The sequence below is a fragment of the Manis pentadactyla genome, chromosome 9, assembly GCF_030020395.1.
Source record: "Manis pentadactyla isolate mManPen7 chromosome 9, mManPen7.hap1, whole genome shotgun sequence".
In the NCBI taxonomy this organism is placed as follows: Eukaryota; Metazoa; Chordata; class Mammalia; order Pholidota; family Manidae; genus Manis; species Manis pentadactyla.
This window is the reverse complement of record NC_080027.1, coordinates 18,935,762-18,963,403: the sequence shown is the minus strand read 5'-3', so window position 1 is coordinate 18,963,403 and position 27,642 is coordinate 18,935,762. Positions and strand designations below refer to the sequence as shown.

The window sequence follows — 27,642 nt, the reverse complement described above, 5'->3', positions numbered from 1 at the left end:
ACACCCCAGATATACCCCAAACCCTAGGAAGTTGGGTGGGCAGGAGCAGAGGGCAGGATCAAGACTCCCTGCAGACACTGAGGACAGGGCATGGTTAAGAACAGGGAGGTGGGCCAGACAGCCAGAGATGGACAGGCTGGCACTTCAGGTGTCCTACTTAATGCCCAGCCAAGGCTGGGTGTGGAAGGATGGGGGTGTGGAAAGACACCCCCCCCCCAAACTCAGGCATACACCAGGCAGTCTCTCACTTCCCTTTTTATTTCCTCTGAGACCTGCAAGAAACAGCACCAGGGAGGGAACCCGCCCTCCAGCCCCTGGAAGGGGCTTACCCCCCACATCCCATCTAGGACACAGCCAGTACCTCAGGCCACTTTCCTCAGAGGGGAAGGTTGTTATACACACATACATACACATACACGCACACATACACGCACACACATATGCATGCATGCACATCCTGGGCACTGCACAGCTGGGACCTTAGGGATAGCCTGTTTGCTGATCCTTCATGCCCTCGGAAGGCACCAGGAGACACGCCCCCTAGGAGGAAGGCCCAGAGAAAGGACAGCCCACACCCTGGTCTCCTCCAATGGGAGAGAGAAGAAGACCCAGTCCTTCTAGCACAGTGGCTATCTTCGGTCAATGGAGCATTGCTTGGGTGGGGGGAATTGTTTTTTAAGGGATTTTTTTTCGTTTTAGAAAGTCCCTACAAAAATAGAACTTCTCTGGTATTTATAAATCCATGGCCCCTGGTTCTGTGCATATGTTACAGGTAGAAAAGAAAAACGAGGCATTCCCTTTGGGGGCTCAGGCCTTGGCTGCCAGTTATCCAGCTCACTTGGCCTTGAGGTCTACGCAGTCACCTCAGGGCTGCTGGGCACCTTCAGCGGGCCCTCCCAGGGGACAGAGTACTCCTTCCGGAGCTGGGCACGGTAGTAGAGGAGGTAGGAAGGCAGCAGGAATCCCAGGAGCGAGAACAGCAGGAGGCCCAGATTCACCTTTAGGGCAAGGAGAGAGACGGAGCCAAGTAGGTACCTGCTCGCCCTCATCACCCTCCTGAGCCCCCACCAGGGAGAAGCCAGCTGTGTTTGTTCCAGAGAAGACCAGCTTCAGGGAGGCAACTGTCAGTTCAAGGTAAGGAAAAGCCCTTGGAACAATACCAGTGGCTGCTGCCTCATGCAAGGGCAGCCCCAGCACTGAGGCTGTTGGAGCTAACAGGGTGTGGGGGAGGTGCTAGAGAGGGCACCCCCGCACTGGGTGACACTGGATTGGATCAGGACTGAGCCACCTCCCAAGTAACGGTGCTGAGTCAGCAGGCTGGGAATCTGTATATTCAACACACTGACAGGGGTCCTGATGGGCAGCCAGCTTGGGAACCCCAAAATTAGAGGCCTCACCTCCAAACTGAGATGAGGAGTGAGGGATTCTATCACATACAAGACCCGGGGCCCAACTCCTTGCCTGAACCCCAGAACAGGGCTTCTGCTCCCCCATGCCCCCCCCCAGTTCTCACCCAGAAGGGCTCTCCTTTCAAGGGTCCCACCATGGCCATGAAGAGCGGCTGCTGGAGCAGGGCGAACACAGCACTGATGAGCGACTGCAGGCCCGTCAGCGTCCCGAAGTGGTTGGATGGGAACCTGTCGGTGCGGGGGTTGGGGCAAGCATGAGGGGCATGCAGTCCTCTGCAGCCCAGTCCCTCCCCCCAGCCCCCTGGGACTCGGCTCCCCATTAGCCAGGAAGGGTAGAGCTTAAGGGTCTCTGTGCATGTGCTCTTTGGTCCCTGGCCTGGAGGTTGTATGCCATGACCTCAGGACCACTGAGCTGGCTCTGACAGCATCTGTCTGTCTGATAATAGCAAGTAACTTGACCTCTGAGCCCTCTACTAATGATAGGGCAGCACTAATCTCACCTGGCTGTTCATTCATTCTTTTACCAAATACTCATTGAGCTCCGACTGTGTGCCAGGATCATTCTAGATGTGTGGGGATTCAGAATGAACCAAACAGACAAAGATGCCTGCCCTCCTGGAGGTGGCATTCTGGTGGGGCAGGTGGCAGCCAGGCAGTAACTGAGATAAATGCATCATGTTAGAAGTGATCATGCAAAGGACAGAAGTTAGCAGAGATGGGCAGGAGTATCAAGGGGGTTGCCGCTATAGTCAGGAAAGCAGGGAACCCCTCATGGAGAAGAGGACAGCCAGATAAAGACCTGGAGAAGGTAAGACGGCCGTGAGCCTTGTGGATATCTGGAGGAAGAATATTCTAGCAAGTGCAAAGACCCTGAGCTGGGATCACACTTGGGGTTTCTGAGGCACAAGGCAGGCAGGCACAGTGACTGAAGCAGAGTGAGCCACAGGGGAGGGGAAAGAAGAGGTCCTTGGGGCCAGATCTTACAGAGTCTTTTAAGCCATAATAAAGCCTTTGGCTTTTCTCTGCATGAGACAAAACAGGACGCCAGGGAGTGACGTGAAGAGACTTATGTCTCTGACAGGTGTCTCCAACCCCTGTATTAAAAATAGACTCCGGGAGGCAAGGACAGAGGCAGGGAGACCATTTGGACGCTGCTGCAATAATCCAGGACAGAGGGGCAGGCAACACTGGGGACCAGGAGACGGGCATGGGGATGTGGATAGGGAAGTGGATGGGGATGTGGATGTGGAGCAGACAGAATCACTGAGGGGTTGGATGTGGAAGAGAAGGGGCAAGGAGGAGACACAGCAGAGAGGACGCCAAGGTTTTGGCTGAAGCCACTGCAGGAACAGGGCCGCCCGCTGCTGAGATGGATGCTGTGGGCTTTCACTAAGGAAGTGCTGGTCAAGTTCCTACACCATGTGTGCCGCAGATTAAGCACTCATAACGGCCATGACTTTGTCACTGCTATAATACCACGGCACACACAGGAGAGTCACTAGCGTCACTCAGCACGCCTGGCAGGGGAAACCAGAAGAGGGAGAGGAAACAGGAATTGGGGGCTGTTCCACATGAAGCAGGAAAGTTATAAAGCAAACAAGACAGCTGTCTGGAAATTTCTATAGGGTTGACATGGGGAGAGGGGCTGCTTTGGGAGCCATTCCAGGGAGCAGACATAGGCCCAAAGTGTCATCAAACCGAGTATTTCAGCTTCCCCTAAGGGACGACCGGCAGTGGAGTTGTCCTGTGGTGGGGAGGCAGCTTCATGGACGTGAGTGAGGTTCACCAGTGGAGCTGGGTGAGGACAGGGCAGGAGACAGCCTCCGGGAGCCCCACCCACTCCAAGATGTCCGCACGCCAGGGAGGCTGGAAAAGCGTGCACTAAGGGGTGTCTGGGGCCCTGCTGGCTCTGCTCTGGGGCTCTCCAGTATGGGGGGAAGCTCAGTTCAGCCCAGGGTAACTCACACTGCAGCATACAGGCCCCCACAGGCAGAGTGGTAGAAACCACGAACCATGGTGTGCAGGACGAAGGTCACAAACTGAAACCAAAAAGAGAGGGAAGAGGTCAAAAGTGGGAGTGGGGCAGGAAGGGTGGGTAAGGCGGAGGGGAAAACAGAGCCCCACTCAGCCCGTCTACACACACCTACTCCATCACTGACCCAATCTACCAGAAACACTTAGTGGAGAAGCCAGAAAACAGACAGCCCCGAGGCCAAGCACCATGGCCTGGGAAGGCAGGCCCAGGGTGAGCCGTCCCTTTGGAGTCATGGGAGGCAGGCAGAGCAGGATGGGAGTAGGTACCTGGAGGTGCAAGTTGTTGATGAGACAGGTGATGCCAAAACCCACCAGCAAAAGGTTGGTCAGGGTGAAGGCGTTGATGGCATTGGTGAGCTTCTGAATCTTGCAGTAGCGTGGTCTGGTAGACTTGGTGGCAACCCCGTCCCTGAGAACAGGTGGTCGCTGGCCACTGCCCCTACCTCCCAGCAGCTCCCTGGTTCTCAGCCCGGCCCTTCCCTTCCCGCTGGGCCTTGGAGAAGGGAGACCACTGCTCCAGCCCTGTAATTCTCCCTCACCACTGCACCGGCATCACCGGGGGCCTTTCTTTAGAAAGCAGGTTCCACAAATGATTTCCCTCATTTGTGGAGTGAAACAGTGAAGCAAAACTGAAGGAACAAAACAGCAGCAGACTCACAGACTCCAAGAAGGGACTAGCAGTTACCAAAGGGGAGGGGTGGGGAGGGAGGGAGAAGGGGATTGAGGGGTATTATGATTATTACACATGGTGTCAGGGGGATCATGGGGAAGACAGTGTAGCACAGAGAAGACAAGTGGGGACTCTGCGGCATCTTACTACACCAATGGACAGTGACTGCAGTGGGGTGTGAGGGGAACACGATAATATGGGTGAATGTAGTAACCGCATTGTTTTTCATGTGAAACCTTCATAAGAGTGTATATCAATAATACCTTAATAAAAAAATAAAATAAAATAAAAAGCAGGTTCCAGCACCTTACCCCAGACATCAGAATCCCTGGGGTAGGGCCCAGGAATCTGCACTCTGACAAACACCCCATGGGTTTCTCATACACACTGAAATCAGAGAATCAAGTCTGGGAAGGAAGGTGGAGAATGGGGCCTCTCGTACTGCCCCTCATCGGAAGGCCCTGCGGAAGCGTCTCTGCCCACCAGCCTGGACAAGGTGATGTCACTCTGGAGATGGCAGCTCAGCTCCGGATTGCCCAGCAAGTCCCTCTCTCTGGCACAATCAAGGGCTCTCAGGCTGGCCTGGGGAGAGGTCAGTAGGCTGGGATAAGGGCAGGCTGCCCATCCGTGCCAGACAGAGGGCCCTGCTGATGCAGCATGGCCATCAGGGGCCGAGGGTAGAGGAGGAAGGCTGGGTGCCAGGGCACTGTTTGTGGGGGGCGGGGAGCCACAGGCTTGCCCCCCTCCCATCCTCTTGGGTGAACAGGAACTACTTGGATTAGCACCAAAAGAGCACAAGCAGTCAGGAGACCCAGCAGCGGTCTCCAGTCAACAAGATGGCCCCTGTGTAGCCACAGCCCGTGCAGTTCCCTTCTACACTGTAACAGTCACTCTGTGTGGCTGGCAGAACACGACGGCAGTGATGGCATGTCACTGCTGAGACTACGATATGAAAGACACTGCGGCTTCTGTCATGGCCTCCCTCCTTCTGACCTCTCACTCTGGGGAAGCCAGCTGCTATGTCGTGAGCTCTGTGTAGGGCCCAGGTGGGGAGGCACTGAACCTCTGCCAGCAGGCACATGTATGAGCTTAGGAGTAGACTCTCCCTCCGCCTGTCAACACAAATGACTATATCCCCAGGCCTCAGCTTGACTGCAACCCTACGAGAGAAGCGCTATGGTCTCAATATTCGTGTCTCCCCTAAATCCATCTGTTGCAATCCTAATGCCCAATGTGGTGGTGGGGCCTTTGAGAGGTGATTAGGTCCTGAGGGTGGAACCCTTCTCATAGGATCAGTGCACTTATAAAACAGGCCCCGCAGAGCTCCCTAGCCCCTTCCACATGTGTGGACACAAGAAGTCTGTGACCCAGAAGAGGGCTCTCACCCAACCACACTGCTGCCCTGATCTTTATCTCCTAGCCTCCAGAACTGTGAGAAATAAATTTCTGTTGTTCATAAGCTACCAGTCTGTGGTATTGTATTATAGCAGCCAGAACAGACTCACACAGACAGACTCTGAGCCAGACCTACCTGGCTAAGTCATTCCCAGATTCCTGACTCTCAGAAACTGTATGATATAATGTGTGTTGTTTAAAGATGCCAAGTTTGGGGGTAATTTGTTATACAGCAAATAGATATCTAATACACCAACTCTCTTCTAGCCTTAAGAAGGTTTTAGAGTGTTCCTTTGATAGCATAGGTCTGGAGCCTGCTACTAAAAGCTGTGTAATCTTGGGTTAGTTACTTAACCTTTCTGTGTCTCAGCTTTCTCATCTGCAAAATGAGGATAATAATGTACCTACCTCAGAGGGCTGTTGCATGACTAAATAAGACAATGCAAGGTGCCAAGTGCACAGTGAGCACATGGTATTAGCTGTACCTATTATGAAGCAAGCTATGCCCCTTTTAGTCTCAGTTTCTTCATCTGTAAAATGGGGAGGTACCCCTGCTTTTCCAGGACTCTTGGGAGAATGAAATGAGATGCTGGATGTGAAAGCACATAGAACATGAAAAGCACCATATGACTACTTGCTGACACCATCCCTGGGCAGGTCACCTGGCATCTCCAGGGGCCGTGCCCTCACTGGGTGCATCCACACAGTCCTTGATCTGCCAGTCCATGATGTAGCCGATGAGGGGGCAGGTGAGCAGGCACAACAGCTGCATGGCCCCAAAGACAGAGGAGTAGAACCCAACTGGGCAGGATGGGAAGAGAAGTGAGGTCAGGGGCCAGCACAAAGGATGGCAGCAGCCCAGTGGACAATGTCACCCACTTCCAGCAGGAGAGGGAGGCCAAAACTCAGGGCCTTCCTCTGACTCCTGACTCCCAGATCCCCAAAACGCCCAGAGGTATGGGGCAGAGCAGGCTGTGGTGGGTGGGTACAGGCCAGGGCCTCAGCTTTTGTCCCCTACCTGTCTCTGCTGCCCTCTGCATCAGGCTGTCCACCTCTGTTGGGGATGGGAGAGAAGCCAGGATGAGAGGCGTTCGGCTGGAGGCCCGCTGTGCCCCAGCGCCCCGGTGGGCAAAGCAGCACCTCACCGTGCTCCCGGCCGCCGGTCACAAGGAACGCCAGCATCTTGTTCATGGCGGCCATGTAGAAGATGACCCGCAGCTGGGTCATGCCCATGGTGAGGAGGCTCCACAGGAAAATGGGCGAGCAGAGGCTCTTGCGGAAGGGGACGGACTCTGAGGAGACAGCAGGGCCTGCCCCTGAGCCCCTGAGCTTCCATTTCCCTCTGATTGCCCCAGCCCATGCAGTGCTAGTGGGGACTCGGACCCTAACCATGTGACTTTTGAGAGGGACTGGTTTCTTCAAAAACAAGGCTTCGAACTCTCCACCTCCGAGTTCTTGTCCAGCTCCAAAACTATCTCAACAGAACACTGTCAGATGACCTCAGCCTAGTATAATAGTAACTCTAGCTACTGTTTATTAAGCACTTACTATGCGCTGCACACTTGACACGTCCCAGTTAGTGAAACTGTACAACGACCCTATCTGTACATTTTACAGATGAGGAAATTGAGGCTCAGAGAGCTCAATGACTTTTCCACACTCATGGGGCTGGAGGCTGCAGGTCAGCCATGGGAGGGTCAGGGTATCATCCTCATTACTGCACCCCATCCTGCACTTTACAAAGAGCTTCCACAGCCGTGGCTTCATTCAGTCCTCACAACTGCCTTCCCTGTGAGGAGGGGGTTGTGGGTGCAGTTTAGAGATGAGTTAAGTGATCTACCCAAGACACATGGCCTGGATTTGGGGAGAGGGACTCAAACCCTCCTCTCCTGACTTCAAGGCCCACGCTCCTTCCACTCATCTGAAGTGGACAGACACTCCTAGGCAAGTGGTCCAGGCAGAAGGCAGGTGTGGCTCCTCTGTGGCCAGCAGGGGGCGCCGAGGGCCTGAAGGCCGGCTCACAGGGCAGGCCTGATGCAACCCGCTCAGAGGTTGCAGGGAGCCTGGACGCCACCAGCTGCCCCTCAGCCCCAGAGACGCTGCCCATTCTGGAAGCTCCTCCCTCCCTCAGCCCAGGAATCTGGCAGAACACCCGGAACCTGAACTTCCCAGGTTTCTCAGAGTTCTGATTTCCCCCACGCTGTAAGTGGGGAGCATTCCCACCTCCATCCTGGGGCTTGAGAGAATGGAGGGGAGAGAATGAGCCCTTTGGAGTGATCCTCACTAAGCGTGAGGCCCCACCCTCCTGCCCCCCAAGGCTGGTACCGAGACTGAACACTCACTGTCAGCAGGGGCTTCTGAGGCGCCAGGAACATCCTTGGGTGGCATGAAGACCTCGTTCCCCTCCTCCAGGCTGGGGGCCTTCTGGCTCAGTCGCTGGCCCACAGCGGTCACGTGGGTGTAGAAGCGGTCACCTGTCACCTTGTGATCTACCGCCAGCCCTCTGAGCTTGATCTTCTTCCTGCCGGCCGCCAGGCCAGAGCACATGGGAACCAGCCACACAGAGCCCCACCCTCAACAGCCAGACTCTAGGGGGCTGCCCTAGTCTGGCCCCTTTCCCAGCACTGACGTGCCAGCTGACATGCCCCCTAGCACAGGGCATGTCTGTGTCGCTCAGAGCCCGGCCCAGGGGGCAGCTCTGCGCCCAGGCAGTGAAGGGTGGGTGAGCGGTGCTTCAGCTGGGCTATTGCCATAAAGGCAGCATAAGAGCTCAGATTCTGGAGTCAGACAGCCTGGTTCCAACCTTTGATTCACCACCCTTTCAGTAGTATGACCTTAGGAAAGTCACCTTGTTCCCTAAGCCTTTGTTATGACGGAATTAATTACAGAATTCATGTGGTAGAGCTGTGAGAATGGTATGAGGGCTAAGCACAGTGCCGTGTATACAGCGGGCACTGGACACGTATCAGCTACTGGACTGGCACCCTGTGTGCTTGGTTGTGGCTCATCAACCCTGTCTGCTGTTGCACTGACACAGACTGGGAAAAGTAGGCATTCAGGTTGCCCCACAAAGGTTGGGGGGATGGATATTTGAGTCCTTTGTATTCCCTTCTGGGCCCACCTGGCACACGGCACCCATTGCTGGGGTCCCTCCTACTTGGATCCTGTCCTCTAGACCCAGAAAGGATAATAGGAACAGCCAGCATGCTTTGATCACCTGTTATCTGCCGCTTCTATTTAAACACCTGGGTGCAGAATGGAGGGAAGGGAGGGATGGTGGGTCAAGCCCATCATATAGATGAGAAGGCAGAGCTCTGAAAGCTCAGGTGATTCTGCAAATCCAGGTCTCTCTGACTCCATCACACCACCACAGCCCTGGGCTCCCCCACACCCCAGCCCCGACACTGCCAGCCACTCACGTATAGTCGACTTCCTCGGGAGCAGGAAAGGCTTCACTGGGCCAGTTGAGGGCACAGTTCAGAAAGATGAGGCAGGCCAGGCCTGACCAGGTGAACATGATCACCACGAAGGCCACACCCGCGTCGTAGAGGAGCTGTGGATGGAGGGGGTGGGCCTATGGGCATGGCCGCTGCGCTCCCAGCCTGAGGCCGAATGCAGGCCTCAGGGCCTTACAGGAGGTCTGGACTACCCCATTCTTTGAACCCAATTTGCAGATGAGTAAATCAATGACAGAAGTTAAGAGTAAGACCTAGAAGACCCACCATCTTCTTCCTTTTTCACACCAGCCCCCTAAAGGGGTGTGAAATAGCCCCACAAGGTGCTGAACTTGCTGGACACAAGCTCGAGACGTCTTTGAAATCACAATTACTATTTTAAAAGGCACATACATTTTGCCTATGACTTCATACACGTTTGTTTTCACACAAAGGGAGTCATTTCATTCTATGTACAAAAACGGAAGATGATTGCTCTAAGTTTACCGTGCCTGACCGTGTTTACCCTGTCCCTTCCCGGCACTTCCGTGAGGGAAGGACAAACCCCATCTGAGAAACCTTATCTCACCTTTCACAGGTGCTCCCAGGTGGTGTGCATACAGGTGCCTGTCCTAACCCCAGGACAACCAGGTTCTGAACTAACTGGGATTCTGTGCCACTGTCAGCCCCTCTCCTGGGGAAGCCTGGTATGTAGAGATGGTGTCTCTCCTCCTGTCCTTCTTGCCACCCTCTGCCTGCAGTGACAAATCTTTCCTTCCCTCGAACTCTTGCTCAGAGCTTCAGTACTGCATACAACAATTTCTGCTTCTCATCAGCCTTGGGCCTTGGGGCAGGACAGAGCTTCAAAGGGCCACACCCCAAAAAAAGCGGGGCTAAGATCTGGCTCCTCAAATCCCATTGCCTTAGTTGAAAAGAAGGGAGAACCACCACCCACCATGCCTACTGCCACCTGGATAACTGCGGGCCACCCATCAAGGCACTCTCAAACTCCTTTGCAGGTGCTGAACAAGTGCCCTCCAAACTAACAAATTAACTGCCCAAGGCAGAACCTGTGGAACGTTTTATGGCCCAGCTGAAAGGGTGCTTTGATCTCATTCTATCTCAAAGGAAGAAATGAGAGCCCAAGCTTGCCCCAGGTATGGATTCATGCCTCCTGTCCAGGATCTAGCCTGTTCTGGACTAACCTTGGACCCAAGCTGACCAGCCTCTCTGGGGCAGGGGAAGGAGATGTGGCTGGAAAGGTGGACTAAGGCCAGAGAGTCGAGGGCCTTGAATACATGTGAAGGGGATGGACTTGATTCTGTAGGCAAAGCAGAGAAGGTATGAGCCAGTCCTCCACCTAAGACCATTTTGGAAATCATGCAAATAAAAGATTAGGGAAGGAAAAGATCAGAGGCAAGGAAACCAGCTGAGAAAGCTTGCATTGGCCCAGGAGAGAAGGCGAAGGAAGGCCTGGATGTGTCAATGGTCCAGGAAAGAAGGAGAGCAGAGAAGCCAGGTCCCTGGTGAGGAGCAGCACCTGGGCTCTTCCCATGATGCCTCAGTGCTCCCCCCTCTTCCCCAAGGTGGTGTGACCTGACCTCCAATGGTCAGGAACGAGGTCACCAGACAAACTAGCCACTACTCACCCAGGTGACCCATTTCTTGTGTCACAGCAAACTGAAAACCCGTGACCCCACTGTCCACCACAGGCAGCTCCATACCTTGATTCCCGGGAATGTGATGGCAGAAGAGGCATAGGAGCCGATCATAAGGGCCATGAAAGTGGAGCGCAGGTTCCCAAACATGTTTGGCAGCTAGGGGAGGAGAGCAGTGCCAGTGAGCAGGGGAGACCCCGACACCCACCCAGAGTGCCCCTTTCCCCGCCTGCCTGAGAAAGCTGGGAAGCAGCCAGCCAGCCGACCTCAAAGTGAGCTCCAAGAACACCAGCCCCATGAGACGCAATGGAAAAGTTCTAAGGCAAAAATCAATGTCGGAAACGACTTTAACCCTCCTACAGACTCCCAATGCACTTTACCATCTAAGGGCTCCCAGACGTGCCCTCAAAGAGAAATTTTGTCAATTTTGTTTAATCCCAGCATTTCCCAAATTAGTCTGTTTATGGAGCCCTTTATCATGTGACACTTTCTATTAACCCATGGAAAAGGTGTTTAAGAAACACTGATGTAATCTGTGGGATACAGCAAAGGCCATGCTAAGAGTGAAGTATACTGCAATACAGGCCTAACTCAGGAAAGAAGAACAATCCCATATGAACAGTCTAAACTCACAATTAATGAAACTAGACATAGAAGAACAAATGAGGCCCAAAGTCAGTAGAGGGAGGGACATAATAAAGATTAGAGCAGAAATAAATAAAATCGAGAGGAATAAAACAATAGAAAGAATTGATGAAAGCAGGAGCTGGTTCTTCAAAAAAATAAACAGAATAGATAAACCCCTAGCCAGACTTATCAAAAAAAAAAAGAGAGTCTACACACATAAACAGAATCAGTAATAAGAAAGAAAACACTATGGATACCACAGAAATACAAAGAATTATGAGAGAATACTACAAAAAATTATATGGTAACAAACTGGATAACCTAGAAGAAATGGACAACTTTCTAGAAAAATACAACCTTCCAAGGCTGACCCAAGAAGAAACAGAAAATCTGAACAGACCAATTACCAGCAACGAAATTGAACTGGTAATCAAAAAACTACTTAAGAACAAGACTCCTGGTCCAGATGGTTTCACTGCTGAATTTTACCAAACATTTAGTGAAGATCTAATACCCATCCTCCTTAAAGTTTTCCAAAAAGTAGAAGAGGAGAGTATACTCCCAAACTCATTCTATGAGGTCAGTACCACTCTAATACCAAAACCAGCAAAGACACCACAAAAAAAGAAAATTACAGACCAATATCCCAGATGCAAAAATAATCAACAAAATATTAGCAAACCGAATTTAAAAATACATCAAAAAGATCATCCATGATGATCAAATAGGATGTATTCCAGGTATGCAAGGATGGTACAACATTCGAAAATCCATCAACATCATCCACCACATCAACAAAAAGGACAAAAACCACATGATCATCTCCACAGATGCTGAAAAAGCATTCGACAAAATTCAACATCCATTCATGATAAAAACTCTCAACAAAATGAGTATAGAGGGCAAGTACCTCAACATAATAAAGGCGTATATGACAAACCAACAGCCAACATGATACTTACAGCGAGAAGCTAAAAGCTTTTCCTCTAAGATTGGGAACAAGACAAGGATGCCCACTCCCCCCACTTTTATTCAACATAGTTGTGGAGGTCCTGGCCATGGCAATCAGACAACACAAAGAAATAAAAGGCATCCAGATCGGCAAGGAAGAAGTTAAACTGTCCCTATTTGCCAATGACATGATATTGTACATAAAAAGCCCTAAAGAATCCACTCCAAAACTACTAGATCTAATATCTGAATTCAGCAAAGTTGCAGGATACAAAATTAATACACAGAAATTTGTTGCATTCCTATACACTAATGATAAACTAGCAGAAAGAGAAATCAGGAAAACAATTCCATTCACAATTGCATCAGAAAGAATAAAATACCTAGGAATAAACCTAACCAAGAAAGTAAAAGACCTATACTGTGAAAACTATAAGACACTCATGAGAGAAATTAAAGAAGATACCAATAAATGGAAACACATCCCGTGGTCATGGATAGGAAGAATTAATATTGTCAAAATGGCCATCCTGCCTACAGCAATCTACAGATTCAGTGCAATCCCTATCAAAATACCAATATCATTCTTCAACGAACTAGAGCAAATAGTTATAAAATTTATATGGAAACACAAAAGACCCTGAATAGCCAAAGCAATCCTGAGAAGGAAAAATAAAGCAGGGGGGGTGGGGATTATGCTCCCTGACTTTAAGCTCTGCTACAAAGTCACGGTAATCAAGACAATTGGGTACTGGCACAAGAACAGACCCACAGACCAATGGAACAGACTAGAGAGCCCAGATATAAACCCAACCATATATGGTCAATTAATATATGATAAAGGAGCCATAGATATACAACTGGGAAATCACAGCCACTTCAACAGCTGGTGTTGGCAAAACTGGACAGCTACATGCAAGAGAATGAAACTGGATTATTATCTAACCCCATACACAAAAGTAAACTCAAAATGGATCAAAGACCTGAATGTAAGTCATGAAACCATAAAACTCTTAGAAAAAAACATAGGCAAAAATCTCTTGAACATAAACATGAGCAACTTTTTCCTGAACACATCTCCTCAGGAAACGGAAACAAAATCAGAAATGCAAAAATGGTACTACATCAAGCTAAAAAGCTTCTGTACAGCAAAGGACACCATCAGCAGAACAAAAAGGCATCCTACAGTATGGGAAAATATATTTGTAAATGACATATCCGACAAGGGGTTAACATCCAAATTATATAAAGAACTCACACACTTCAACAACCAAAAAGCAAATAACCCTATTAAAAAATGGGCAGATGATATTAACAGACAATTCTCCAAAGAAGAAATTCAGGTGGCCAACAGGCACATGAAAAGATGTACCACATCGCTAATTATCAGGGAAATGCAAATTAAAACCACAATGAGATATCACCTCACACCAGTTAGGATGGCCAACACAGAAAAGACTAAGAACAACAAATGCTGGCGAGGATGCAGAGAAAAGGGAACCTTCCTACACTGCTGGTGGGAATGTAAGCTAGTTCAACCATTGTGGAAAGCAATATGGAGGTTCCTCAAAAAACTAAAAATAGAAATTACCATTTGACGTGGGAATCCCACTCCTAGGAATTTACCCAAAAAAACAACTTCTCGGATTCAAAAAGACATATGCACCCCTATGTTTATTGCAGCACTATTTACAATAGCCAAGATATGGAAGAAACCTAAGTGTCCATCAGTAGATGAGTGGATAAAGAAGATGTGGTACATATACGCAATGGAATACTATTCAGCCATAAGAAAGAAACAAATCCTACCATTTGCAACAACATGGATGGAGCTAGAGGGTATTATGCTCAGTGAAATAAGTCAGGTGGAGAAAGACAAACACCAAATGATTTCCCGCATTGTGGAGTATAACAATGAAGCAAAACTGAAGGAACAAAATAGCAGCAGAAGGGACTGGTGGTTACCAAAGGGGAGGTGTGGGGGAGGGCAGGTGGGGAGAGAGGGAGAAGGGAATTGTGCCCTATCATGATTGGTGCACCTCGTGAGTGTAGGGTCATGGGGAAAACAGTGTAGCTCAGAGAAGATAAATAGGGACTCTGTGGCATCTTACTACACTGATGGAGAGTGACTGCAGTTGGGTATGGGGGGACTTGATAATAAGGGTGAATATACCACATTGTTTTTCTTGTGAAACCTTCATAAGAGTGTATATCAATGATACCGTAACAAAAAAAAAATTCTTATGTTAAAAAAAAAAAAGAAAGAAAAGAAACACTGATGTAGGATAACTCACTTGACAGATGAGAAAACTGAGGTCCAGAGAGGGAAAGAAATGCACTCAAGCTCACAGAGCACGTTAATGACTTTCCCCCTGTTCTGGCCATCCTAGCTCTGCCCCAGCCCCCAAGGTTGTGACCATGGCTGACTCCACTTAACCCTCCAGGTGGCCCCAAAGGCCCTAGTCTAAGTTTTGCTATTCCAGGACAAATCATGGGACAGGCTAGGGCAGTGAGGGTGGGACTAAGAGAGGGGGCAGGAGCAAACCAGGTGTCCAGGGAAGGTGGCTCTGACATGCAAAGCAAGCCCAGAATTCCCACCAGTAGAAAACTGTATGTTCTGTTCACTGGCCTGACCCAGGCCCTCAGGGGAGGGGAAAACAAAGTCACGCTGCCCTTTGTATACACCCTCGTCTGGCCCCACCATCCTCCCCAGGCCAACAGATCCCACACAAAGCGTAAACCCTCTCCACAGGCCCAGAAGGGGATCTCAAATAGCCCGAGAAAGAAAGGTGGGCAAACAGACAATCGGGTCTCCCACCGACCTCCAAGTGGCTATGAAGGTGGGGTGGGGCCCGGTTGACCCCGACTCAGGCAGGTTTCTCTGGCATCCTGCATCTGCAAAGCACGCTGCCAAGAACGCCAGGCAAAACGCCAGGGAACAGCGGCCGTGCCTTTGGCACCCCGTCCCAGAACAGATCTCCACCCAACAAGGCGAAGGGGGTAGGTCCCCGGGGAGGGTGCGAGGCCCCTGGGGAGGGTGCGAGGCAGGCATGGCTAACCGCGCTCTAACCGGCTGGACGGCGCTGGTCGTCGCGGCTAGGTTTGTGCTGCTCGCGAGCTCAGAGGCCGGGGGCGGTGCCAGCGCCGGGGGCGGGGCGGGGGCGGGTCAGAGGCCGCGCGCTGCCATTGGCTGAAGAGCCCTCGGGCAGGGGGCGGGGCGAAGGGCCAGCGGCCGGCAGAGTCCCCTGGGCGGCCAGGGCCACCGCAGGGTCTAAGGCTGGAAGCCCCGCCGCGCGGGGCAGGGCAGGGCCGGGAGAGAAGGGATTTAGGGCCCGAGCCAAGTTGCACAGTGTGGAGAAGGGCTGAGGAAGGGGGCGAGGAGGAAGGGATCCGCTTCCTGAGAGAGTTGTGAAATGTCCCGGGCTGGAATTAAAGGCGGCTGCTGGATCCAAAAACACCCAGTTTGGCGGACGGGGCGGATCGGGGCGGCCCTCATCCGAGATAAACAGGCTGGTCTTGCCAGGCACCCTTCCCCCCTCCACACACTCATAAGCCTCTAACCCTAATCTCACTCAGATTCTTACACACACGCTTAGAGTATCACACAGAATTCACATATGTAAGAGGACGAACCCTGTGAAAAGCCTGTTCAATCTAATACAGTTCAATCTAATACACTCACAAATATCTTTACCTATTCATACCCTTTCCAGCTGACAGCATCACAAATACACCAGCGCAAGCTGCTCCCTCTCCGTTACTATCAATCCCATTACCCAAGCTCACTTTCTTTCCGGCACTTACGACTCCTGACATAATTTATGAGTTTACTTGTTTTGGAGCCACCTGGTTCCCCAACTGGAGAGGGCAAGCTCCAGGAAGGGGTGAGGAAGTTGTCAGTTCTGTTTGTGCTGTAGCCCCAGTGCCTAGAACGAGCTCAGTAGACAGTATGTGCTCGGCACACACACGCATACTCTGACACACATGGTGTCATCCACAGGAACACAACCTCACACACACATACACACACACGTTCTCTGCATCCACTGGCCCCTCTCCCGCTTCACACTCCCCACCTCGGGTGCCCTGCTGCCAAGCCAGGGCCTGTCATACTCACCGTGAGTGAAGAGAACGTTAGGCAGATGCCACCAAAGCCATTCAGGGACAGTGCCAGGAATATCAATGGAGACAGAACTGGGAAGGGAGAGGGGTACATGACGGCACCTGGGGAGCCCAGGGAGGCCAAGGGCAGGACCTGGGGTACACATCCATCTTCATCCCACCCATTCTTTTCTTGTGGGGGCACAAGAGGCCAGACATCTAACCTTTGGTGTCCCGAGAGGCCAGGGCCATGAGGGTGCAGGATGCAGCGAAGCTGGCACTGTGGAGACCCAGGGAAGGAGGAGGAGTTGACCTGTGAACAATCCGGGCCTCCCCTCCCCGTGCAGTGCCAACCTGTGACCTCCAGCCCCCACAGCTGGCCACCTCACCTGCCAACCAGCCGCGTGGGCCGAGGGCCAAAGCGGTCCATGAGGATCCCCAGCGGCAGGGTGGTGGCACTGAGCACGAAGGAGCCGATGGTGAAGCCCAAGTTGAGCATCTCTTCCTGGCGGTCACAGCTCGGCCACCAGGGCTGCTCATCCTGGGTGGTATTGGTGATGTTCTCAGCTGAGGAGGGGGAAGGGAGGGCTCAGCACATGACAGCAGGAGCAGCTGGGTGTAGAAGAGATCAGCCTGGGATCGGGGTCCTGCACACAAATCCATACTTCTGAATCACAGCCAACCAGGTAACTTTGGGGGTGGCCTAGACTCATATCTACTCTGGTGGGGAGGGGGCTCCATAAATGGCAGCAATTAGTGTCTGGCCCAGCAAGAGTCATACACCCAATCTGAGGCCTCAATTAGCTCGAACGTGACAATGGACATCAAAGTGTTCACAAAGCTGTAATATTCACTCCATACCCAAGATTAGGGGGTTTGTAGACCCCCCAATAGGAAGCACCCTCAAATCTGGGTACAAAGTTAGTCAGTGGTACTCAATTGGTGTAACAAGAATTCACTTAAAACTTAGAAGACATATTCCCCATAAATGGCATTCTGCTAAAATAGCTAATATTTACTGAGCACTTAACTATGTTGTAGACACTGTTCTCAACATTCAGTGTATTGATTCATGCATGCCAACCCCATGAGTCACCTAATAAAGTATCCCAATGCTCCAGATGAGGAAACTGAGGCATAGAATTATGACTGCCCCCCAGTACCCTTTATAAGTCCACCTGGAGGACTTGTCCTCGAGGTTAACTGCCACCTTGGAGTTGTGACAAGTTAATAAAAAGGCTAGTCATGGGGGCGGGACATGATATCACTTTACTCAGTCCTCAGTGGGTCATGAGATGGCTGCTCCCCTTGCCTCCCATTTGCTACTTAGGCATCACTGCCAGGGGCAAACTCAGGATGCCCCTGAAATAAAGACAGACCAGGGTCTGAATTCCCACCATCACCCTTACTAGCTGTGTAACAAGTAACTCCCTCTCCTTGAACCTCAGGCACCTGCCTGTAAAAGGGAGCAGAAAATGCCTAAACCACTGGCTCCATGGGAGATTGGCTGGAGGTGAGCAGAGAGTTTTGCACAGGGATTCGCCCATAGAAAATGCTCCTGAATTAGTTAAGGAAGGAGTAGATGATGGTCCCCTAGAGGGTAACGATGTAGTAAGCCTCTTGTCTAGGTTCTGGGACCCCACAATGAGTGAGGCAGGAAGCTCTCTGCTCTCGTGGGCTTATATTAGATAATAAACAAGGGAACAAATGGACACTGACTTAAAGACTGACAGGTGCTGTGAAGAGAACAAAACAGGAGGACATGACAGTGCCTGAATGCTGGGAAGGGGGAAGCACCTGCCCTCAATGGTGACCATGACACCTAACTTCAGATATCCAAAGGGCAGGCAGCAGAAGAGTGAGGTGACCCGTATGTTAACATAAGGAAGAATTTTCAGATCATGAAGGCTGGTAGCCAGGAAAGCATGCTGAGCAATGGGGAGTTTCCCATCGGAAGGTACCAGATGCCAGGGAAGCTGGGAAGTGGGCTCAGGCACCCAAAAGAAACAGGTAGGGCTTTAGACCACAGAGCCCTTGGGATTCAGGCTAGCCCCATCATTTAGTGTTCTTTTTTATCATGTTTATTTCCAACCCTGGTTTGTCTACATCTGTTTATTTAATCTACACACCCTTATTGGACATTTGCTGTTTGTCAAGCACTGCACTGGGACATGGTGGGTAAGGCCAGAAGAAATGGAAAGATGACTTAGGCCAGAGGCTGCAAAGAGGTGGCCAGCAATGGCTCACACACATGCTTTGCTTGGCTTGCAAATTTTAATTAGGTGCCAGCTTACAGTCAGGAGTTATCACATAAAAATCTGGTTTCTCTGTAAGAAGTCAAAGACCTGGCCACTACTGGAGCTGGGTGGAGGCTACCCTTTTTGCCAAGGTTTGTCCTCTCCAGGTCACCCTGTGAGTCGACCTGTGAACAATCTGGGCCTCCCCTCCCCGTGCAGTGCCAACCTCTGACCTCCAGCCCCCATAGCCGGCCACCTCACCTGCCAACTAGCCGCATGGGCCAAGTCCCCAGCATTCTTTCAGCTCCCAGGCATTTTCCATCTTACACCTGCCCTGCTTTGCCCAATTATTATTAACTGCCTGCACCACTCCCCACCCAACTGGCATTCAAGTTTGCAGCCTCTGAATTAGACACCATCCCTACTCTAGATCCTTAACCATCAAATGACACTTTCTCTCACAAACAACCCCACTAGCTCTCAACGATAAACGTTTACTTTATGCCAGGCTTTTTCATATAGTATCTCATTTAATCCTTGCAACACCCCTACAAAGCAAGTATAATGATCCCCATTTCCTAGGCAATGAGGCTCTGAGAAGCAAAGCAACTCAGTCGTAAGTTTCTTACAGGCAGGCTCAGATTCAAACTCAAGACAATCTCCAAAGCCAGCAGTTTTCTGTTGCACCACAGGGAAAACAGCAGCTTGGGAAGTTTCCCAGGCAGTGCTGGCAAGCAAATGTCCTTCCACTGATGGAGAATTTCAGCTCAGTGCACTGCTAATAACTCAAGGTCAGTTAATGCATTCATTTCTCTGGTATATTGACTGGCCTCTTGTGAATTTGATCAATATGAGCTAGTTTCAGAGTCCTGATCACTCAGAGTGATTGGATAACGCCAGACTTCTGAACCAAGGGGAAAGCCAGCCTAAGATGCAAAGACCTCTCAGACCTCCATCCATGTCAATTACAACAGAAGTCTCTGAAATCCAAGCACCCCACTTTCACAGACAAGCAAAGTGAGGCATGGGTGGGGCAGGGCAACTGTATTTGATAAGCTAGAGATGGAGTTGGAAGCCTTAGAAAAAAGAGTTTCCCAAAATGTGGTGTGCATAGCATGTGGGGGACTCAAGATGGGTATAGGGCATACATGGGATGGTTTTTGATGTTTCATAGTTATTAGTTATTTGAGTGTGTATCATAAATATACATACATACATATATATGTATTAGAACATATATTTACATACACGTGTACATATACGTTAGAAACGTGTATGATGTATGTGCGTGTGTGTATGAGTAACATCAAACCCACGATCCAAGGATATTACACTTTTTAATGAGGCTAATTTTTTTAAGTGGGTTGATTTAAAAGGACATTTTAAGTAAATAATAGTACCTATGACACACAGAAATGGTAAAATCATGAAGGTGAACTACCAACGCCTAGGTCTAGGAAATACTGGAAAACAGGATCATGGTTAAGCATTCCACCTCTGCAGTCAGAGCGCATTCAAATCCTGGCTCCAGTAGGGGTGCTGCTGAAATGCTGGGGCTGTCATCTCATCTGTGAAATGGGGATAGTGGTTGCAACCACTGGAGAGGCTGGTGGTAGGACTGCTGCACACATGAACGCTCACAAGACCCCACTTTTTTTTTCTCCGTCAGTGAGCCCTTCCTCCCCCTCCTAACGCTTTACTTTCTACAGTTAACATAGTCATGTTCAGCAAAACACTGGTAGGATTGGGCTCTAGCTGGTGGTCTTGTGAATGGCTGGACTCCCCCAGGAGAACACTAAGCTGAAGGAGGTCAGGGACACCCACACTTTTCCCAGAATTAGATCTGGGTTGAATCCTCACTCAGCTCCTTACTTATTAGCCATGGGACATCAGTCAAGTTACTTAGCCTCTCTGATCAGGTCTCAGCTTTCTTTTCTATCCAATGTGGTTAACAACAATACCTATATCAGATTTGGTATGAGGACACAAGATCTAACAAATAGTAAATGCTTAATGAACTTAAGCCATTTTTTTTTTATTTTGGCACTGATGCTCTATTATACAGTAGTGTGTGATAAAATGAATTGTCCCTGCCTAAATTCTGAGTTACAGAGCCCTTTTCCGCTGCGATGTCCCTACAGGTGGGTCAACTACCTACCCCAGGGCATTCCTCAAGAGAGAGCAGAAACCAGAGAAGACAGAGGGTATGGCCAGGGAACCCCAAAGCTGACACTAATGAGCACCTCAATAATGAGCTCCACATTTGTTAAGTGACATTTGATCCTCACATCTTTGCTCTGTGGCATAGGAAGGTGAGTTGTTCACGGGTTGTCCACTTCATTTTATAGACTTAGAAGTGGAGCTCCAGAGAGGGTGGTGACTTGACTAAGGTCACACAGCAAATGATGGCAAAGCTGGGTCCAGAACATAATAACAACCGCCACATGCAGTCTGGATTTTGTACGCCTGCTCTCATTTTAAGTTTATTCTCACAACACCCCATGAGGTAAGGATCATTGATCCCATTTTACATATAGGGTAACTCAGATACTGTTACAAAGTAACTGGATCAAATCAGCCAAGCAGCACAGAACAGAGTTGGAAGCCATGCTGCCTGTCTATTTCCACACACGATGGAGACACAGATGACTGGTCTGTATTCTTGGGACCCTGGAGAGGCAGGCTGAGACCACAGCGAATGAGGCCGCAAGAAGCAGGAAGCAGGTTCTTGTGACAGGGCAGCATGGCTGAGGCAGAGCGGGGAAGAGCACACGCTGAGCCTGATCTCTCGAGGATTTCGGCTGGAGTTCCTTGAATGAAAAGAGGTACAGGAGAGAGACATGTGCCCTGCTTTCCAATAGTGAACAAGTAAGTTCTAACAAAAGGAGGAGGGTTCACCTTGGTCTCCTCTAGTGATCCCAGACAACCAGGCTCAGACTCACCGGGGCAACTGAAAACACCAGGAGGGTGCCTCACACCGTAGACAAATATTAATTCTGAATGGCCCAAACATCTAAATGTAAGAGCTAAAACTATAAAACTCTCAAAAGAGAGCACAGGCATAAATCTTTGCTACCTTAGAATAGGCAGCAAAATGATTTCTTAAACATGACCCCAAAACACAAATGGCAAAACTAAAAACAGACTGGACTTCATCAATACTAAGAACTTTTGTACAAGGGGTTAACATCCAAAATATATAAAGAACTCACATGCCTCAACAACCAAAAAGCAAATAACCCAATTAAAAAATGGGCAGATGATATTAACAGACAATTCTCCAAAGAAGAAATTCAGGTGGCCAACAGGCACATGAAAAGATGTGCCACATCGCTAATCATCAGGGAAATGCAAATTAAAACCACAATGAGATATCACCTCACACCAGTTAGGATGGCCAACACAGAAAAGACTAAGAACGACAAATGCTGCTAAGGATGCAGAGAAAGGGAAACCCTCCTACACTGCTGGTGGGAATATAAGCTAGTTCAACCATTGTGGAAAGCAATATGGAGGTTCCTCAAAAAACTAAAAATAGAAGTTACCATTTGACCTGGGAATCCCACCTAGGAATTTACCCAAAGAATATAATTTCTCAGATTCAAAAAGACATATGTACCCCTATGTTTACTGCAGCACTATTTACAATAGCCAAGATATGGAAGCAACCTAAGTTGTCTATTAGTAGACGAATGGATAAAGAAAATCTGGTACATATACACAATGGAATACTATTCAGCCATAAGAAAGAAACAAATCCTACCATTTGCAACAACATGGATGGAGCTGGAGGATATTATGTTCAGTGAAATAAGCCAGGTGGAGAAAGACAAATACCAAATGAATTCCCTCATTTGTGAAGTATAACAACGAAGCAAAACTGAAGGAACAAAACAGCAGCAGACTCACAGACTCCAAGAAGGAACTAGCAGTTACCAAAGGGGAGGGGGAGGGGAGGGTGGGTGGGGAGGGAGGGAGAAGGGGATTGAGGGGTATTATGATTGGCACACATGGTGTGGGGGGGATCATGGGGAAGACAGTGTAGCACAGAGAAGGCAAATAGTGACTCTGTGGCATCTTACTACACTGACTGGCAGTGACTGCAATGGTGTATGGAGAGGACATGATAATATGGGTGAATGTAGTAACCACAATGTTTTTTCATGTGAAACCTTCATAAGAGTGTATATTAATAATACCTTAATAAAAATAATAATTTAAAAAAACCTGGACAACACCAAGATGAATTCAAAAACATGTTGAGTGAAATAAACCAAACATAAATAATAATAATAAAAAAAATAACTTTTGTGCTCCAAAGGACACCACAAAGAATGTGAAAAGACAATCCACAGTGGGAGAAAACCTTTGCAAGTCATATATATCTGATAAGGGACTTGTATCTAGAATACAAAGAACTCTTACAACTCAAAAATAAAAAGGCAAATAATTTAAAAATGGGCAAAGGTCTGAACAGACATTTCTTCAAAGAAGACATACCATTGACCAAGAAGCATGAAAAGATGCTCACCATCATTAGCCATTAAGGAAATGCAAATCAAAACCATAAAAAATTAACACTTTGCATCCACTAGAAGGGCTATAATAAAAAAGAAGAGCAACAAGTGTTGGCAAGGATGTGGAGAAACTGAAACCCTCATATACTGCTGGTGGGAATGTAAAATGGTGCAGCCACTTTGGAAAACAGTCGGAGGTTCCCCAAAAGGTAAAACACAGAGTTACTCTATGGCTCATTGATTCCACTCCTAGATACATACCTAAAAGGAAGGAAAGCATATATCCACACAAAAACTTGCACATGAGTATTCATTAGAGCATTATTCAGAATAACCAAAAAGTGGGAACCCAAATGTCTATTAGCTGATGACCGGATAAATCAAATGTGGTAGATCCACACAATGGAGTATTATTCAGCAATTGAAAGAAACCAAGTCCTGTAGGTACATGCTACAACATGGATGAGTCTTGAAAACAGCCATGCTAAGTGTAAAAAGGCCTGTCACAAAAGACAGTATATTATAAGATGCCATTTATATAAAATGTTCCTAATAGACAAATCTGTTTTTTTTGTCACAGACAAATGTATATGACACTGCTAATGGGGAGTTACTTTCTGGGGTAAAGAAAATGTTCTAGAATAGTGGTGATGGTTGCACAACCCAATGTACTCAAAACCATTAACCTGTACACTTTCAACAGGTGAATTGTAAGGTCTGTGACATACTTCAAGCTCTTATACATATTTTTTTAAAGCACAGTAGAAGGAAGCAGAAGTTTTGGGGGTGATGGAAATATTCTTAAGATTGATTGTGCTGATGGTTCCAAGGTGTATAAATTTGTCAAGATTCATCAAAATGTATGATATGAATTAATTTTCAATAAAGTTGATTTAAAAAAAAAAACAAAGAAACAGGTGGTAACAGCAAGAAGCAGCTACCAGATGGGCAGTGGCTGGCCTCAAGACTACCAGGCAGTAAAGGGCAGGTCCTTTCCCATCTCCAAGGTAAACAGCTCAGAGACTGGATTTGTCAACCCCACCTGCAAACAAGTCCCCTATAACTATCCTAGCCCTGCCCTTGGTTCTTTCAGCCACCCTGGAAGGCCTACCATTTCATCCCAAGCCTGCCCCTCCTGACCCAACCTCCCTCCCTAGGCCAGATGCCAACATTAATCTCTGCCTAGGCCAGCTGCCAACATTAATCTCTACCTCCTCCACCTCCCACCATACTGTAATTTGGTGTGGGAAATGTGAGCAAGTCACCTTCTCTCAGTGCCACCTGCTGCTTCCTCCCAGATAACTCTGCCGGGGCAGAGCAACCCCCACCGTGGAGCAGGTGCCACTCAGAGCAGAGATCAAGACCTCCCCGGCACCCACCCCCAAGGCAACGGTCTTCTCCCACAGCCAAGACAGGTGCCTGCAGTTGAGGTGAGGTGCAGGAAGACGCCTGTTGACTCACAGCACTGCACAGGATGCATATTATTATTCTTCCCGTTATATAGTCGAGGCAGTTGAAACTCAAAGTTTTAGGAACTTGTCAATGTCACCCAGCTGGTAAAAATGGTAGAAGCTGGGATTCTAACCCAACTGGCCTTCCTCCAAAGCCTGTTCCATAACATGGATCAGGGAGGAAGAAAAGGAGGGCGAGGGCGGGAGGAGAAGGGTTGAACTCCACATCCATCCGGCTCCTTAGACTGAGCTTGTCAGCACAGTTCTCTCCTTCCCAAAAACGGGTGATATCCATCAGACCTCAGAGCTGGAGTCCCAGACACCAGGAGGGCTTTGTCCTGCCCCCAGGGCACCTGCAGACAGTACTGGCTCCCAAGGAGTGTTAGAATTCCCACCAGATGGGGCCACTCACACAAAGCCAAGGGGACTGAAATGGAAAACGGGAGCCCTGCACAAGGCCTGGTCTGGTGGAAATGAGGCTTTGTGCAAATGGGTGATTTGAAGACCTGGGTGCTTAAAGGTCCTGAAAAAGGAAGAGTACGCCCATGAGCTGCATTCAGGTACACTTTGTAGGCTCTCCTTTGTCTTATTCCGCTTTAGGAGAGCGCTAGGAAGAAATCCCTCACTCAGTGAGGTACAGAGCTTCTAAAAATCTCCATCTTGTTCTAGACCTGAGGCTGCCAAAGGCTTAGGACTTTGTGGGTCAGTCTCAGGATCTAGATGCCCAGCAGGATACCTGACATTCGGTGACGACTGGATAGGATAAACGCCACCCATTCTCTAGATGAAGTCTGAAGAGGTCAAGAAATGGGGCTGCCCTCTCCCTGCCCGTGCTGCTCTCTCTTAAGCAGCCCTGCTTTGGGTCCCTACAGACACCTGACCTTATCCAGCTTCCACCTTCCCCTCTGGGCTCGCCCCTTCTCGGGCATACCTGGGCATATGCTGGAATAGAAGCCCTCCTTCTTGAGCATGATCAGCAGAGAGCCCCAGCCCAGGAGCACAGCCGAGAAGAAGAGGTTCTCCAGCACAGCCGTGCAGGCCATCCACCAGCGCCTCCGGTACGCCTGCTGCAGCGTGGGGGCCATGCTGGCCGAGAGCCTGCACAGGAACAGGGTGCTGAGCGAAGGGACCCCCAGCGGCCCCTGGGAAGGGTCCTGCATCATGGAGGCTCCAGTGACCCCCTCGAGCCTGCCTGAGAGGGGGCCTTCATGGAGGCTCCCAGAGCCCTGAGATTCTCAGAGAGAGCCGCCAGCCCGATCCTGGGTGCACCGTTAGCGCCAGGGGCGCACGCGGAGCTGGGATCCCGCCGGGCCCCTATCGGAAACAACGAAGGTCCTGTCTGCACGCAACAGCTTCCTGGCGCGCTGCCGGGCTCTTCCACCGAGACCCGGACGCGCAGAGCCTGGCACTTCCCCAAATCCCCAAAGGTCGGCAAGGGGCTAGGCACGCTCTGAAGCCTCCGCTAGCCAGGCTCCCGCCTCCAGCGCTAGGAAGGACCCCCCAGAAACAAGCGGGGGAGGAAGGGGAAGTCAGAGGCTAGCCTAAGACGCCCCCCACCCCTCCGCTTCCTGTGGCCCCCATAAGACCACTCCTCTCCTCTGGGGCTGGGCAACCGCAAGCCTCCCCCTTTCCGCAGCAGGCGACCCATGACCCTGCAAGTCTCTCGGTGCTAGCCAACAGCTGCCACGTAGAGGAGACCCAGGGCGTGCCCTTCGGCGCCGCGGGCGCCCCACACTCACTCTGCTGGGCGCGGGGCACCCCGCTGCGCGCCTCCCGGCCAGCCCGCCCTCTCCGGCAGGGGAAGGGGGCTCGAGCTCCGGCAGGAAGTCCAGCGGCCGCTGACTTTATAAGGGCAGTGGCGGCGGACGGGCCGGCGGGCGGGTGTGTTTACCAGAGGGAGGGAAGAAGCCCACGCTCCCCCGCGCCGGGGCGGCCGCCGCTGCCGCGGCAGGAGAAGGGGCGCGAACGTCTCAGGGGCAGGGAGTGGCCGGGGGTGAGCCCGAGAAAAGCCGAGAGGAGAGGGACAGGAAAGGGCAAGAGAGAAGGGGCGGGGGGTGGGGAGGAAAGCCCGACTCGCCTCCCCCGCGGGGAGCTGTGCGGGGAGCCTCAGTACCCGCATCTGTGAAATGGGGTTTTGGATCCACGCGCTCGGGCAGGTCGGGTTGAACTCCGACCAGAGTGTTGAGCTAAACAGAGGAAGTGCAGCAAGGGAGGCCGAGAGGAAGAGAGAGGTCCCAGGGGCCAGTGGAGGGCGGAGGGGGGGACACGCGTGGCGGGACCACGCGCCCAGGTAACGGGTTGTTCCCGGGGCGCCTGCGGGTGTCTGCGGAGCCGGCCCGCGCAGCTCTCAGCGGACCGGCAGCCGGGGCCCCCGACTACTCCCGCCGCCCACCTCTGGTGGTGGGCAGACTCGCCTCCTGCCGCCGCGGACGCCTCGGGGAGCTCAGTGCCCAGGCGGCGCGACCACTCTCGGCGTCCGGGGTCGCGGCCCCAGTTCCGACAGGCTCGGGCGCCGGGACTTACCTGCGCGCCGGGCCGGGAGGCCTCGGAGGTTCAGACAGCCGGGTGCTCTCGCCTCCTCTGTCCCCTCGGAAGAAGTCGGAGAGATGGGAACCCTCTGGCCGCCACCGATCCGCGAAGCGACGCGTGGACGGAGCGCATTTACGTAGCTAATAGTTGTATTTACACCCGTCCCGGGCTGCCCCCAGAAGTAGGGGCGGGGGCTGCCTCCCCTTCCCCTCCCCCAGGTCAAGTTTCACGCGCACGTGACTCGCCCTCTGGTCCCCAGATTCACGCCCGGCACCTAAAATTTCCACCCTCCCCCTCCCCCTCGGTCCCTCAGAAGAATCAGGCAGCACCCTCTGCATCCTTGGTCAGAACAGACTGACTGGCTGGAGCAAACTGTCCTGATGCAGGGCCGGCTTGGGTGGGGTTTGAACTCTGCAGCTGGGAGTAGTGCTTTCCGAGTGACAGAATGACTCAGGTTTCTTTGGAGTTAGGTGGAGGTCTCAGTCTCGACTTTGAAACTGACTGGCCTGGCTTACCTTGGGCACGTTGCTTAACATCTCTGAGCCTTGGCTTCCTCCTCTGTAAATTCCGATAACAATAGTACTTACCTACATGCAGGGAGGTCCGGGGTGGATTGGGGGCTGCGATGC

The 27,642-nt window shown here is 50.7% G+C and overlaps 1 protein-coding gene across 8 annotated transcripts; it reads right to left on the bottom strand.

Moving 5' to 3' along the window:
- Positions 1–238: 238 nt before the first annotated feature.
- SLC43A1 (solute carrier family 43 member 1) lies at positions 239–27,642 on the bottom strand. Of its 8 annotated transcripts, none has more exons than XM_036880354.2 (15): positions 26,877–27,642; positions 25,416–25,582; positions 16,669–16,846; positions 16,504–16,559; positions 16,296–16,372; positions 10,667–10,759; positions 8,928–9,061; positions 7,851–8,032; positions 6,654–6,800; positions 6,527–6,562; positions 6,171–6,309; positions 3,711–3,852; positions 3,375–3,448; positions 1,514–1,637; positions 239–998 (listed from the first exon to the last, which is right to left on the bottom strand). In XM_036880354.2, the coding sequence occupies exons 2-15, from the start codon at positions 25,567–25,569 to the stop codon at positions 852–854; spliced, it is 1,683 nt and encodes a 560-aa protein (XP_036736249.2). In that variant the 5' UTR covers positions 25,570–25,582; positions 26,877–27,642; the 3' UTR covers positions 239–851. The 8 variants fall into 8 exon arrangements, with proteins under 8 accessions (XP_036736249.2, XP_057363045.1, XP_036736253.2 ...); XM_057507062.1 differs by having other exon boundaries at positions 27,008–27,642; XM_036880358.2 differs by lacking the exon at positions 26,877–27,642 and adding an exon at positions 26,598–26,864.

Excerpts from the sequence above, each read along its gene's own strand:
- SLC43A1 (XM_036880354.2), bottom strand. The coding sequence starts at position 25,569 with ATGGCCCCCACGCTGCAGCAGGCGTACCGGAGGCGCTGGTGGATGGCC. Across the intron at positions 16,560-16,668 it reads CCCACGCGGCTGGTTGGCAG|TGCCAGCTTCGCTGCATCCT; the intron begins GTGAGGTGGCCA and ends GGGTCTCCACAG. Across the intron at positions 16,373-16,503 it reads GGCCTCTCGGGACACCAAAG|TTCTGTCTCCATTGATATTC; the intron begins GTTAGATGTCTG and ends CTCCCTTCCCAG.